The sequence below is a fragment of the Lepus europaeus genome, chromosome 3 (genome assembly GCF_033115175.1).
Source record: "Lepus europaeus isolate LE1 chromosome 3, mLepTim1.pri, whole genome shotgun sequence".
NCBI lineage: Eukaryota > Metazoa > Chordata > Mammalia > Lagomorpha > Leporidae > Lepus > Lepus europaeus.
The window spans coordinates 154,204,851-154,218,619 of record NC_084829.1 but is presented as its reverse complement, the minus strand read 5'-3'; the positions used below and the strand labels follow the sequence as shown (position 1 = coordinate 154,218,619).

At 44.7% G+C, this 13,769-nt stretch overlaps 1 protein-coding gene across 1 annotated transcript; it reads left to right on the top strand.

The window, feature by feature from the left end:
* Positions 1 to 3,204: 3,204 nt before the first annotated feature.
* Positions 3,205 to 12,871, top strand: FBXO5 (F-box protein 5). The gene is made up of 5 exons (XM_062186948.1): positions 3,205 to 3,529; positions 7,607 to 8,324; positions 9,617 to 9,707; positions 11,453 to 11,635; positions 12,100 to 12,871. The coding sequence occupies exons 1-5, from the start codon at positions 3,439 to 3,441 to the stop codon at positions 12,349 to 12,351; spliced, it is 1,335 nt and encodes a 444-aa protein (XP_062042932.1). The 5' UTR covers positions 3,205 to 3,438; the 3' UTR covers positions 12,352 to 12,871.
* Positions 12,872 to 13,769: the final 898 nt, after the last annotated feature.

Sequence of the window (13,769 nt, the reverse complement as noted above, 5' to 3'; positions counted from 1 at the left end):
GTTGTCTCTCCTCTGTCACTTTAAAAAAAAATTGTATTTATTTAGTATCAGTTAAAGTGCAAACATTATTTAAAGCCAATGATTCAGTAATCTAACACTGACAGAGACCCTCACACATCATTTCCGTATACAACAAAACATGTTTGGTTCTTTACATTACCACAGTAATTCTGATTTTCCCAGTAATATGTTGGCCTTTTCCTGGAGGGGGGAAAAAAACCTACTGGAGAACACTTTTAAACTATGGTAAACAGTCAAAGCTGCCTCCCCTCAAATTTCATATCTATTTCCAGAAAGATATGAAAGAGATGAATAATGACAATCTCTAAGGTTAAACAGGAAGGTAATGAGAAAATATACTATAATCAACTAGTACTCCAGCAAATATTATTCTCTAGTATAATACAAAGAAAAAGTAACAGGACTTTGAAAGTCCTGTATACTCCCAGTATTGATGAAAGAGTTCTGGCCTTTTTTGGCTTTCTGCCTTCTGCCATATGAGGACACAGCAGTCCTGAGAAATCTCTCAGTCTGCAAGATTCAAAAAAATCCATGTTCTTTGCTTACGTGCTATATGACTCTAGTAATCACACAGTACGAGCTTCAATTTTCAAACACAATCATTGAATGAAATTATTGATAGGGCCTGTGTTGTGGCACAGCCGGCTAAGCTGCCACCTTTGATGCTGGTATCTTGTATCAGAGGACTGGTTGGAGTCCCAGCTACTCTGTTTCTGATCCACTCCCTGATAATTAGCCTGGGAAGGCAACAGAAGATGGCCCACATACTTAGACCCATGTCACCCATGTGGGAGACCGGGATAGAGTTCCTGGCTCCTGGCTTTGGCCTGGCCAGACCCTATGGTCATTCAGGGAGCAAACCAATGGATGGAAGATCTATTTCACTGTTTCTCTGTCACTCTGCCTTTCAAATAAATAAAATCTTTAAAAACTACATTGCTCAGATTATTGTGAGAATTAATGGCTAGCAATTACATTATTTTTATATATAACAAGAAGCAATTATAATTTAAATATTAGGTCATCATTCCCTTGCAAAAATTCCTCCAACAGATACCCTGGAAATCACAACTTAAAACACATGAAAACCTGTGCGGTCCTACAGAAGCTGGTTCTGCCTACCTTTGACCTCATCTGCTCTCTTCCTTGCTCCGGAGTGCTAGTCAGTCACCCTAGTCCTCCCTGTTCCTAGGCAGGTCTTTGTACTGCCAGCTTAATAGTCAGACCTTGTTTCAAAGCCTCAGAAACCTTCCTGACCAAAGTCCTTATTCTGTACTCCTACTCCCCTTTGTCTATATATCCTCTTCGATTTGCCGAAATGGTTCCCTGACAATTTCTTTCCCACTGGTATGCAAACTCCCTGAAGGACAGGAATTTTTTGCTTTTTCACTTCTGTTTCTCCAGAAGCTAGTGAGAGGGCCAGTCTATGGTAAGGCAAAGTGAGGCACATGCCTCAGATGCAAAATGCTAAGGGTAAGGATAAAACTTTCAGTAATCCCAAATCGTACTACTTTAATGCAACATTTAAAAAATGAATACAACAAAAACACCCCTAACGACTGACAAAACATCAAAAGTTGAAGTACAGACCCCCAGGATGCACCCAGCACCTAGAAAACATCTGCTTCACACAGCAGTTGCACCAACTGCATGGAACACTGTAAGCCAAGTACTAGCTACCTGTGGCTGCAGAAAAGCAAGAGGAGGAACGGCAAAAACAAAACAAAACACACACACACAAGTGGGGCTTCAGCGTTCGCGGAGCTCGCACGGCGCTGTAGCCTAAAGCTGAGTTCGGGGCACGCTGGTGAACACGCAGGGGCACACTCAACGCGTGCAAAGTGCACCACGAACAACGCGGGAGCCTGCGTCTTCAAAGACCGTCAACACTTACACCCTTTCTGTCAGAAACAACACGCACTCGGCCAGGGGCTTGCAGCCCGGGAGGGTGAGAGGGGTTACTCCTTCCGGGCTAGGGGTGTGGGGACAGCAAGGACTACGGTTTCCGGAGCTCACTGGGGAGGGCAGCTTAACGTCAATAGAAAGCAGCGGTGGCTGGAAACGCAAACCAGCCCGCTGACGAGGATGAGGAGCCGGCCCCAGCCTGAGCCCCGTGAGGAGCCGGGCCCAACCTCCGCCCCGTGAGGAGCCGGCCCCAGCCTGAGCCCCGTGAGGAGCTGGGCTCACCCTCCGCCCCGAGAGGAGCCGGCCCCAGCCTGAGCCCCGTGAGGAGCCGGGCCCAACCTCCGCCCCGTGAGGAGCCGGGCCCAGCCTGAGCCCCGTGAGGAGCCGGGCCCAACCTCCGCCCCGCGAGGAGCCGGCCCCAGCCTGAGCCCCGAGAGGAGCCGGCCCCAGCCTGAGCCCCGTGAGGAGCCGGGCTCACCCTCCGCCCCGTGAGGAGCCGGCCCCAAGCTCCGCCCCGTGAGGAGCCGGGATCACCCTCCGCCCCGAGAAGAGCCGGTACCACCCCACACCCTGTGACGACCTGGCCCCAAGCTCCGCCCCGAGAGGAGCCGGGCCCACCCTCCACCCGCCGGAAGGCCCGGGCGGGCGCGGCTCTCGGACTCCCGCCAGCCCGGAGCGAGTCCAACCCTCGGCGCCCGCGCGCAGGCGCAGGACTAGCCGCGGACCCACCCACCGCCGCAAGCCCCTCTCCCCGCCCCGCCCCGCCCCGCGGCAAGACGGCGCGGAACGCAGCGCGCAGGCGCCGACCCGCCAACTCGGCCTCCGCCCCCCCAGAGGCGCCCGCGCGGCGGCAGGGAGCAGGGGGCGGGGCCAGGCCGGAGGGAGCGCAGAGAGCGCGCGCAAATCCTGGAGAGGCTGGGGGGAGGGCTTGTCTTCCGGAAGCGGTGGCTTCCCGGGCCACGATCCGAGAGCTGCGGCTTGTCGGTCGCCTCTGCGTGAGGTGCCGGAAGCGAGCCGGCGACCCCTGGTACCCGTCAGAGCTCTTCAGAGAGAAGCTGGAGCTGCCCTAAACCTGGTGGGAGGACCTGCTGGAGGCCGGTTTCCAAGACAGCGGAGGGAAGCCTGGCAGGCACACGCATGCGTGGTAGGCTCCCTCCACGTGCGGCGGGGCCTTGGCCTCCGCGCGCTCGCAGGCCCCGCCCCCGGCCTCGGCATCTTTCCGGGCGTGCGGAGCCGACGCCATGGAAGGGGCGTGGGCTTCGCCGGGCGGCCCCGCCTCGGCGCCCTCCCATTGGGCGTGGGCTAGGGCGCCCCTCCTCCCCATCTTCTTATTGGTGCGCGCGTGCAAGCCAGGCGCCCCATTGGGCCGCGCGAATTTGGGCACCAAATTCAAAGATTTTAAAAGTACCCAGCTGGCGCCTTTTAAGAGATAGCGCTCTGCAAAGCAGGCGGCCGGCGCAGTGCCGCGGATAGTTGTCCCTCCACCCCGAGGCGGACTCCCCGTCCGCTGGGATGAGCCGGAGCCCCTGCAGCTGCGTCGCACGGCCGCTCTCCTGCTCCTGCAGCGCCGTGACAGCCGCCGGGCGCCTTCGCCCCTCGGACGGTGAGTTGAGGGGAGCAGACGCGAGGGGGGCCAGCTCCGGGAGGGCTGTCCCGTGACGGGCGACCCTGACCGGCTATTCTCCCGGAGCTGCTGCACGCTGGGCCGCGGTGGGCGGCGGCGGCGCTCTCTGGGTCCGGGAGATGGGAAAACCGGGGTTCGGTGGGACGCCGGGGGTGCTGGGGTGGGATGGCGGGCCCCGGGGTCCCACCGGCCGCGCCGAACCTGGGCTCCCAGCTGCTAGGCGGATGCAGGTGGTGGCGAGCGAGGGCGCCCTTTCTCCTTGTGGGACGAACCTCCCATCCCCTCCCCGCTTGAATAGGCGCCAAATGCCCCCTCCCCTCCCCCACCGAGGCCCCGGCCCTGACAGGGCTGCGAGCGGCAGCCCCCCCCAGGCAGGGCCCAGGACCCTCGCCCCCTGGCCCTGCGCCCCTTCTCGGCGTCTGTCCCGCAGCCTCACGTCCAAACGCGGTTCCCCAGCCTGGGCCGGGTCGGCTGTGCTGGCGGGCGCGGGAGATGGTGCTGGCGGTGATCTCCCGCCTCCACACGTCCCGCGCGCCGAGGGGACGGCCCTTCGGCCCCTCAGGGCCTCAGGGTCTCCCTCCCGCCAAATAAGAAGCCTCCAGCCCTGTGGGACCGAACTCGGTGGGGACTCCAGCAGAAACGCTCCTTTTCTCCTTTTTTCCTCTTTGCGCACCAACTCCGGCGCGAGAGGACTTGGGAAAGCCCTCTTAGCATGCACAGCCATGGGTCTCATGGCACTATTTCGTTGATTTTGTGAGAACTGAAGAATTGATTATTTTTGTCCCGCACTCCCAGATGGTCCTTTATTCCAAAATTTGGAATGGAAGGCACTAAAGCGCTTATTTTATCCGCTTTGTCGCTTTCTAAATGAAATGCAAATACATTTATACTGAGAAATTAGCAAAAATGAAAAAAAATCCACAATAGTAGTAGTTGGATTAATATTGGGGGCTGCCCCTTTGACTATTAACAGGGTAAGAATATTTCTGGAAGATCGTGGGTCAACCTGCATGAAATTCTGAAGCTTCATGGCTTAATGAGGGCATTTTTTTTTTTATTATTAAGTTTGGATGTCCATCTGCCTTGCTCCTCTAAGTATGTTGCTCCCGGAATTTCTTTTTCCGTTTACAGGTTTGAGGAAATGAAATAAATTATTGTATCCCACTATTTTTGGAAGTAGGCTTTAAAACTTGTCTTTGATTAAGTATGGCTGATTTGTAACTTATGATCACCAGCCTAGGGCCCCTCTCAAATTCTTAAGTACAAGGGAATGGCCATGCCTGACATAGGGCACATGGTGGTTAATCTGTAAGCATTGGAGACTGTGGCACTCAATTATTTCATTAACATATTCAAAGAGCTAGTAGGATTTTTAAGCATTTGTAACCTTAATTATGATATTTAATATAGAGAAGCAGTTTTTTTTTGTTTTTTTTTTTGTTTTTTTTTTGTTTTTTTTTGGACAGGCAGAGTGGATAGTGAGAGAGAGAGACAGGTCTTTTTGCCATTGGTTCACCCTCCAATGGCCGCTGCGGCCAGCGCATTGCACTGATCCGAAGCCAGGAGCCAGGTGCTTCTCCTGGTCTCCCATGCGGTGCAGGGCCCAAGGACTTGGGCCATCCTCCACTGCCTTCCCGGGCCATAGCAGAGAGCTGGCCTGGAAGAGGGGCAACAGGGATAGAATCCGGCGCCCCAACCGGGACTAGAACCCGGTGTGCCGGCACCGCAAGGTGGAGGATTAGCCTGTTAAGCCACGGCGCTGGCCTAAAGAAGCAGTTCTATAATGGAATGTGAAATGGGAGATCAAATTTTGTGTAGTTTGCTATAATAATGCCAATTTCTTCATGATTGAACTGAGTTGGTATAGGAGAATTTTATGCTTTTTTAACCCGATTTATTCATTACCATCTCCGCTTTAGGAAAAACCAGAAGTACTAATACAATGACTAACACAGGTAGTTCCAAGTTAACAAAACTAGTCAAGAGATTTCATTTGAGTTTGGATCTGAATTTTGAATCTGTACTTTATAATGTGTTATTTTGAAATGTGTATTTCCACATGGAGTACATTTTACTACTTTTAGATGTTTGGGATTTGACTTATGAAAAATGTAAAAATAGATTTTATTGATTAGACTCTTGTGACAGAGACTCTGTGCCATGAGTTTAGTGGTTTAATTTTGTTATCCTTCTTTTATGGATAGGAAGACGAAGAATTCACGACTTCCTTGGTTTTCCCCAACTCAGCAAATGGCACTTTTTAAAAAGATTGTGTATTTGAAAGGCACAATAACAGAGATCTTCTATCCTTTATTCACTCCAAATCCCTGCAGTAGCCCAGGGCTGAACCAGACTGAAGCTAGGATCCAGAAACTCATCAGAATCTCACACCTGGTTGACAGGGACTCAAGTGCTTGGGCTGTCATCCCTGCCTCCCAGGCACATTAGCAGGAAACTGGATTCTAAGCAGAGTAGACAAAGACTTGAATCAGGCACTCCAATAGAGAATACAGGCATCCCAAGCAGCAGCTTAACTCACTGTGCCACAATACAAACCTTAAATCCAGGGCATTTTGTTCACTCTACTTTGCTTCTTCAAATCCTGTACATCAGCAAACTAATTTTAACCTTACCCTCCTACATAGTGTATCTTGAATCTAGCCAGTTATCTTCATTTCCACTGCAGTCGTCCTAGTGCTAGGTACACAACTCTTAACTCCTATTATAAACACTTCTGTTTTTACTAAAAAGGCAGAGATCTTCATCCACTGGTTCACTCCCCAAATACCTACAATAGCCAGGGTTAGCCAAGTCAAAGCCAGGAACCAAAAACTCCATCCTAGTCTCCCACAGAGGTGGTGGTGGTGATGTGAGTACTTGAGCCATCATCTGCTATCTCCCGAGTTGCATATTAGCAGGAAACTTCATCACTAGCAGAGGTGGAACTTGCTCCCAGACACTGTTATATGGGATGTTGCTGCTTAACCCTTAATACCACAATGCCCATTCCTAAAACAACTAAATAGGAGTTTTCACCTGCTGCTCTACCACCTTCATGTTCCTAAGTGTTTTTTTTTTTCTTTAATAATGATAAGAATGTCATTTATTGTCTTGTTCTTTGGTTTTAAAAAGTCCTTACTCAATAATTACAGAGCAGATTTTCTTGAAATTTTAGGCAAGGTAATGGGAAATGTCCCATTCTTTGATTTTACCCTATGGTTGGGTAGGTACACATGTTAAATACCTTATTGTCACTAGACCATCAATCAAAATAAAACATTGGAGATGAGAGCAAAGGGAATTCAGGTAGATTTTAAAAAGACTTGTTTATTTATTTGAAAGAGTTACAGAGGTAAGAGATATCTTCCATCCACCTGTTCATTCCCCAAGATGGCCACAGCAGCCACTTCTGAAACAAAGTCAATCAAAGCCAGGAACTTCATCTGGTCTCCCACATGGGTAACAGGAACCCCAGCACCATCCTCACTGCTTTTCCCAGGCATTAACAGGGAGAACAGGGAGCTGGGTTGAAAGTGGAGCAGCCAGAACACAAACTAGCATCTATATGGGTTACAGAGAAGGAGAGGCAGAGAGACGGTCTTCCATCTGCTGGTTCACTCTCCAGATGGCCACAATGTCTGGAGTTGTGCTAATTCAAAGCCAGGAGCCAGGAGCTTCTTCCAGGTCTCCTACATGGGTGCAGGGCCCCAAGGACTTGGGCCATCTCCCACTGCTTTCCCAGGCAACAGCAGAGAGCTGAATTGGAAGTGGAGCAGCCAGGACTGGAACTGGAGCCCATATGGGATGCCAGCACTGCAGGCAGCAGCTTTACCCACTACATCACAACGCTGGCCCTCTGAAGTACTTCATCAGTACTTAAATATTTAAGCAATATTTCCACATTATTTTCATTTCTCAATAATTAAACTTGGATAATTTAACAGCTTATAGGAAAATATACATTGGGCTGTTAAGAGAACGCAAGGTAAGACTTTATATTCTGAGCAGAGATATATGAAAATTTTGTGATTAAAAGTTAATGTTGTTTCTTTGTAGGCTGTAAAGAAGAAAGTTCCATCTTACCTGTCAAAATGAAGTGCGATTTTAATTGTAACCATGTTCATTCTGAACTTACACTGGTAAAACCTGATGACAGTGGAAGACAAGGTTCTTATACTCCTGCTTATTTGCAAGGTTCATGTAAAGACTGCACTAAAGACTATGAAAGGCTTTCATATATTGGGTCTCCGATTATGAGCCCTAGAATTGTAGAACTTGAAACCAAAAGTAAGCCCTTGCATAACAAGGAAAATCAACATGTACAACAGACGCTTAATAGTACAAATGAAATAGAAGAACAAGAGACCAGTAGATTTTATGAAGACAGTGGCTACTCCTCATTTTCTCAACATAGTGGACTTGGTGAACATGAAGAAGGTAGTCTTGCCCTGGAGGAAAATTTCAGTCACAGTCCACAATCCTGCCTGCTACACATGCAAAGCCCGGACCAATATCCCAACAAAAACTTGCTGCCTGTTCTTCACTTTGAAAAAGTGGTTTGTTCAACATTAAAAAAGAATGCCAGACGAAATCCTACAATAGATCGAGAGATGCTGAAGGAAATTATATCTAGTGGAAATTTTCAACTACAGAATTTAATTGGCAGGAAAATGGGCCTAGATTGTGTAGATATTCTCAGTGAACTCTTTCGAAGGGGACTCAGACATCTCTTAGCAAATATTTTGACACAGCTCAGTGACATGGACTTAATCAAGTAAGTGTTATTATTTTGAGTAGATTGGGATGATCCATTCAATATTTTTTGTTGATGGTTTAATACATCCAGCTCATGCAAAGATTAGTGTCAGAATACTTTTAGATTGGGCTTTGTGTATTAATTCAAATATATTTTACATCTTTGGGGCTTAACTATAAAAAGCCCAGTTTCAGTCAACAGTTCCAATAGATACAACTTTTGCTACACTTGAAATTATGAAATAATTTCTGTTCTTTTGGAGTTATTTTTGATGTAGAGCTCTCCTGGGGTTAAACTATGGTGATCTACAAGTAGATTCCGTTATGACTTTAGAAGCCTTATACAAACTATTCTTTCTACCAAGAGAAATTAGTTAGAAGAGGTGTCTTTGAGAAGAAATCTAGAGGATTTTACAGAATATTGAACTAGGTTGGATTCAGCATCACTAGGTTGAATTTTTGCCATTTATTTATTTAGAGGTATTCTTTTGAGGTGAGGCTTCATGCTAGTCTTCATGAAATAACGCTAAGTAAAAAATATATGACTTGATTTTTGTTGATCAGCTGCTTGAGGGCTTATCAGAATCACAGACTCTACTTTTTGTATTAGCATAGTTGGTTTTTAAAATTGATTTCTAGTAGCAGTGTGTCCTAGAATGCTTTGAAAATTGTCTGTAGCTTATACCAGAGAGTATCAAATATGCCATGGGGTCCACTTACTAATGTTTGCAAATATTGCTCAAAAAATTAATAAAATACAAAGCAGTCTAAAAACAAAAGTTTTCTTTATGTATTTAAGAGTGAGATACAGAGAGATGTTCCATCCACTGTTTCAACTCCCTAAATGACCATATAGCCAGGTCTGGGCCAAGCAGAAGCCAAGAATCAAGCACTCCACTTGGGTGGCTGGGGCCCAGGTACTTCAGCCATCTTCTATTCCCTTCACAAGCACATTAGCAGGAAACTGAATTGGAAGCAGAGTAGCTAGACTCAAGTTACACTGTCACATATGGCAGCTCAACCTTTGCACTGTACTACCTGCCCCAAAGCAGTCATTGATGGGGAGTGTTTTTTTTTTTTTTTTTTTTTTTTAAAAGGAGAACTCTAGACCCCATTTTAGACCAATTAACCAAATTACTAGGACAGGAGCATCCTTAAAATCTAAGGGCCCCAAGCAATTATAGTGTATAATCAGGTATGATTGAAAAGTGCTACTAATATAAATTTATTTTGTTCTGTTAATGTTTCTCTGCTGTACTCATCTTAACATCCTTGTTGGGCTTTAATTATTATTTATCATTTTTTTCCTAGTGTATCTAAAGTGAGCACAACTTGGAAGAAAATTTTAGAAGATGATAAAGGGGCATTCCAGTTGTACAGTAAAGCAATGCAAAAAGTTACTGTAAGTCTTTGTTGATATTTCTTTGAAAAATGAACTGCTCTTTTAGAAAAGAGAGAAAAATAGGAAAACGGGTAATCTGGAAACCATTTAAAAACATTTTAGGATGCCAGTGCTGTGGCTCAGTGGGTGAAGCCACCACCTGCAGTACCAGCATCCCATGTGAGTGCCGGTTTGAGTCCCAGCTGCTCTACTTCAGGCCTGTTCTCTGCCATGGCCTGGGAAAGCAGTAGAAGATGGCCCAGGTCCTTGGGCCCCTGCACCCCAGTGGGAGACCTGGAGGAAGCTCCTGGTTTTGGATTGGTGCAGCTCTGGCTGTTGCAGCCAACTGGGGAGTGAACCAACGGATGGTAGACCTCTCTCTCTCATTTATTTATTTGAGAGGCAGAGTTACAGACAGAGGGAGAGACAGAGGTCTTCCATCTGCTGGTTCACTCCTCAAATGGCTATAACAACCTGACATGGGCTGATCCATAGCTAGGAACTAAGAGCTTCCTCTGGGTCTCCCACATGGATGCAGAGGCCCAAGCACTTGGGCCGTCTTCCACTGCTTTCCAGGCCATCAGCAGGGCACTGGATTGGAAGTGGAGCAGCCGGGATTCAAGCCAGTGCCAGTGCTGCAGGCAGAGGCTTAGCCTATTATGCCGCAGTGCTGGTCCCATTTCAGTCTTCTAGAACTCATACAAAAGCAACTACAAATTAAAGAAAAAGGAATAAAGAGCATTTAATGTAGAAATTACAGTACCCACTTTCCACATGGGAATGTCTGGGTTCAATGATATCCAGCTCCTGATTCCAGCTTTCTGCTTTTTTAGACCTTGGGAGGTAACAGTGATATCTCAAGTAACTGGATTTTTGGCATCCATGTGGGAAACCTGGATTAGGTTTCCAGCTTCTAGCTTCAGGATCAGAAAGGCCCAGGCCATTGTGGCCATTTGAGGCGAGAACCAGCACTTTGCTGTGTCTGCCTCCTCTCTGTGTCTCTGCCTCTCAAATATATAAATTTAGAGAGAAGGGAATCCCACCTCAGTCATTTATTTTATTGGGTTCTCCTAGAAATGGAATGTGCAAATAAGGATAAAGTTACTCAGCCCACAGATAGTGAATCTTGGCATTTGTGTGTGTGTGTTTTTATAATTTAGAAAAAATCTTTGATTTGTACTTTTTATTCCTTCAATTACAAGAAATGTGTAAATTTGAAGATTGTTTTTGTAGAAGGCAAAGGCAGTTTTATAAAAATTAAATGTTTCTGAAAATACAAGCCAATAGTTGGACAGACTTGGGTCCAAATTTTATTCCTGCCACTTACCAGCTTTGTGTAACTTTAGTAGAGAAGTTTCATTTTTATTAATAAACTTGTGGTAATAAAAACTTATCATCTAAAGTAGTTTTTAAATCTATTCATAACACTGAAGTGACAGTGGACTGTGTCATGTACTGGTTGTATAAAGAATAACTTGTTTTAGCAGTAGTACTTTGCTATATGATTAATTATAAATCTTGTAACAAGTGCCATATAGACTATGCATGTAAAGTGACTTTTCAGTTTCTGGTTTACACTTTCTGTCAATATTATGTTTAAATTAATGGGTATGTGTGGCTATGTCTAAGCATGTGCGGGTAAATTGGATATGGATATGGAAGTTAGTCTACCACGTTCTTATGTACCCTTAGATTTACAATCACAGTGACTGTGGAATTAATATAGGAGAAAGTATTTTAAGCCCTTTTAAAATTTTCTTAATTAGGAAAACAACATAAAATTTTCACCACATGCTTCAACCAGAGAATATGTTATGTTCAGAACTGCATTAGCTTCCGTTCAAAAATCAGCAACCCAGACTCCTCCCCAGAAGAATGTTCAAACCAAGTTATCCAATCATGGTGATCAGAAGGGTTCTGCTTACAGCAGACACAGTGAATTCTCTGAGGTAATTTTTTGTTTAATATGTAAATCAGAAACTATTGTTAGAAGAGTTTAAAGTGAAAAAAAGAAATAAGATTTTGACTGATGTTGGTCAATAAATATGAATTGTATGATAAAAATTTTGTTTGTCTTCAATGTTGATGATATGGTTAATACAACATGTAAGTTCAGCAAGCGTTTATTGAGTATGTTATCTATCAGGTACTAAAAGAACTAGAGGAGCAAGAGCATCCAGCCTCTCTCTGATACTACAGAGAATTCCTAGAAAAGATGATATTTAATTAGGCACTGAGTGCAGGTAGCATTATGAGGTAAAATAGCATATTTAGAAGTGGCCCTGGAACCACTTGACAAATGCAGTCTCTTATCCACTGAATAGTAAGCAAGCACAGGAGCTGTCTTGTATGTGCCCATGAAGTATTCAATCCTTACTATAGTGTATTTATGGATTTTTTTTTCCTCTTACAGGTTGCTAAGACCTTGAAAAAGAATGAGAGCCTCAAAGCCTGTATTCGCTGTAATTCACCTGCAAAATATGATTGCTATTTACAACGGGCAACGTGCAAACGAGAAGGCTGTGGATTTGATTATTGTACAAGGTGTCTGTGCGATTATCATACCACCAAAGACTGCTCAAATGGAAAACTCCTAAAAGCCAGCTGTAAAATGGGTACTCTGCCTGGAACTAAAAAAAGCAAAAAGAATTTACGAAGGTTGTGATGTTTTATAAAATTAATTGTAGCTGGCTATGAGGGTTAGTTAGAAAACAGGTTTTAATTTAAAATAAAAATAATTGTATGTGATTCTCAGTTTTATGTTGAAGTCAATGTAGTATCCAGGATTTTCTCAGTGGATAGAGAACATAGAGCCTTTTAAAACATTTTACAATTTAATGTGAATGGGCTTAAAATTCTCAGGACAAATCAAGAAATTAAATATTTTAGGAAGAACTAAAGTTATCTGATGTTTGTGATTCAGAGGATAAAATTGAATTTATTAGATTTTTATGATAAAGGAAGGCCATGAGATTTTACCTAGGCAGTCTTAAAACATAAATCTGGTCTACCATCTATTAGCATTTGAGACATTTTATTTGATTTACTGAGTTAATGCCAATAGAAATATCAGTTTCTAGTGTTTGTTAATTTAAATGTTGTATCAGCTTTCTTAAACCTTTTTCTCCATGTATATATTTTCCAAAAATCCTTTGTAAAAAAATCTTGCAGTTTTCCTTATTTCTGAAGTCTGTTTTAATGTTTGTGTATATGTAAATATTTTTGTATTTTATCTGTCAAAATAAGAAACTGTCTTGTATATACATATAATTTTATTTCTGTAACAAATAAAATTGCTATGTTTCATAATTAATGTATACCTTTCTTGTTTTTTGTTTGTTTGCTTGTTTAAGGTTTATTTATTTGAAAGAGTTAGAGGGAGAGACAGATCTTTCATCCATTGCTTTACTCCTGCAAATGTCTACATGGCCAAGGCTGGGCCAGGCTGAAGCCAGGAACCCGGAACTCCATCTGGGTCTCCTTTATGGGTGGCTGGGCCCAAATACTTGGGCCATCTTCTGCTTTCCCAGGTGCATTAGCAGGAGGATGGATTGGAAGTAGAGCAGTTGGGACTCAAAGCAGTGCTCACAAGAAGGATGCAGGTCTCACAGGCAGCAGCTTCACTTGGTGTACCACAGTGTCAGCCCCTACCTTTTGTTTTTTAGACAAATGAATTAGGAAACTGGAGAGAACTATGTGTGTATGAAGGCATTGAGTGGATCTGTGTGTATTAGAAGCTTCTGAAATTCTCTGGCTTCCACCTGATCTGTTTTCTTCTCAGTAGCTTAATTCAGTCATTATGGAGTTGGTTCTTGAAATGAATGGTTCGATATAATAAGACTAAAATGCTGCCATTTCTTAACTCACATAACTAAATACCAGAAAAATGTGTAGGATAAAATTTTTTTTGAAAAGTTATTAACAATAGTTATCACATAGTTAATTCAACTAGTTCTTTATTGTACATGACAACATCTTCACTAGACTGAGTGCTCAAGGATTTGAGACAATGCACTCTTCAGCACACCCCGAAGATTGAGATCCACTGTATTTACACCAAGCAAAGCAGCAGCAGCAAGGAGC

Bases quoted from the DNA above. Each gene is read 5' to 3' on its own strand.
- FBXO5 (XM_062186948.1), top strand. From the start codon at position 3,439: ATGAGCCGGAGCCCCTGCAGCTGCGTCGCACGGCCGCTCTCCTGCTCC. The intron at 9,708-11,452 runs GTAAGTCTTTGT...TTTCTTAATTAG, and splicing joins AAGCAATGCAAAAAGTTACT to GAAAACAACATAAAATTTTC. The intron at 11,636-12,099 runs GTAATTTTTTGT...TTCCTCTTACAG, and splicing joins GACACAGTGAATTCTCTGAG to GTTGCTAAGACCTTGAAAAA.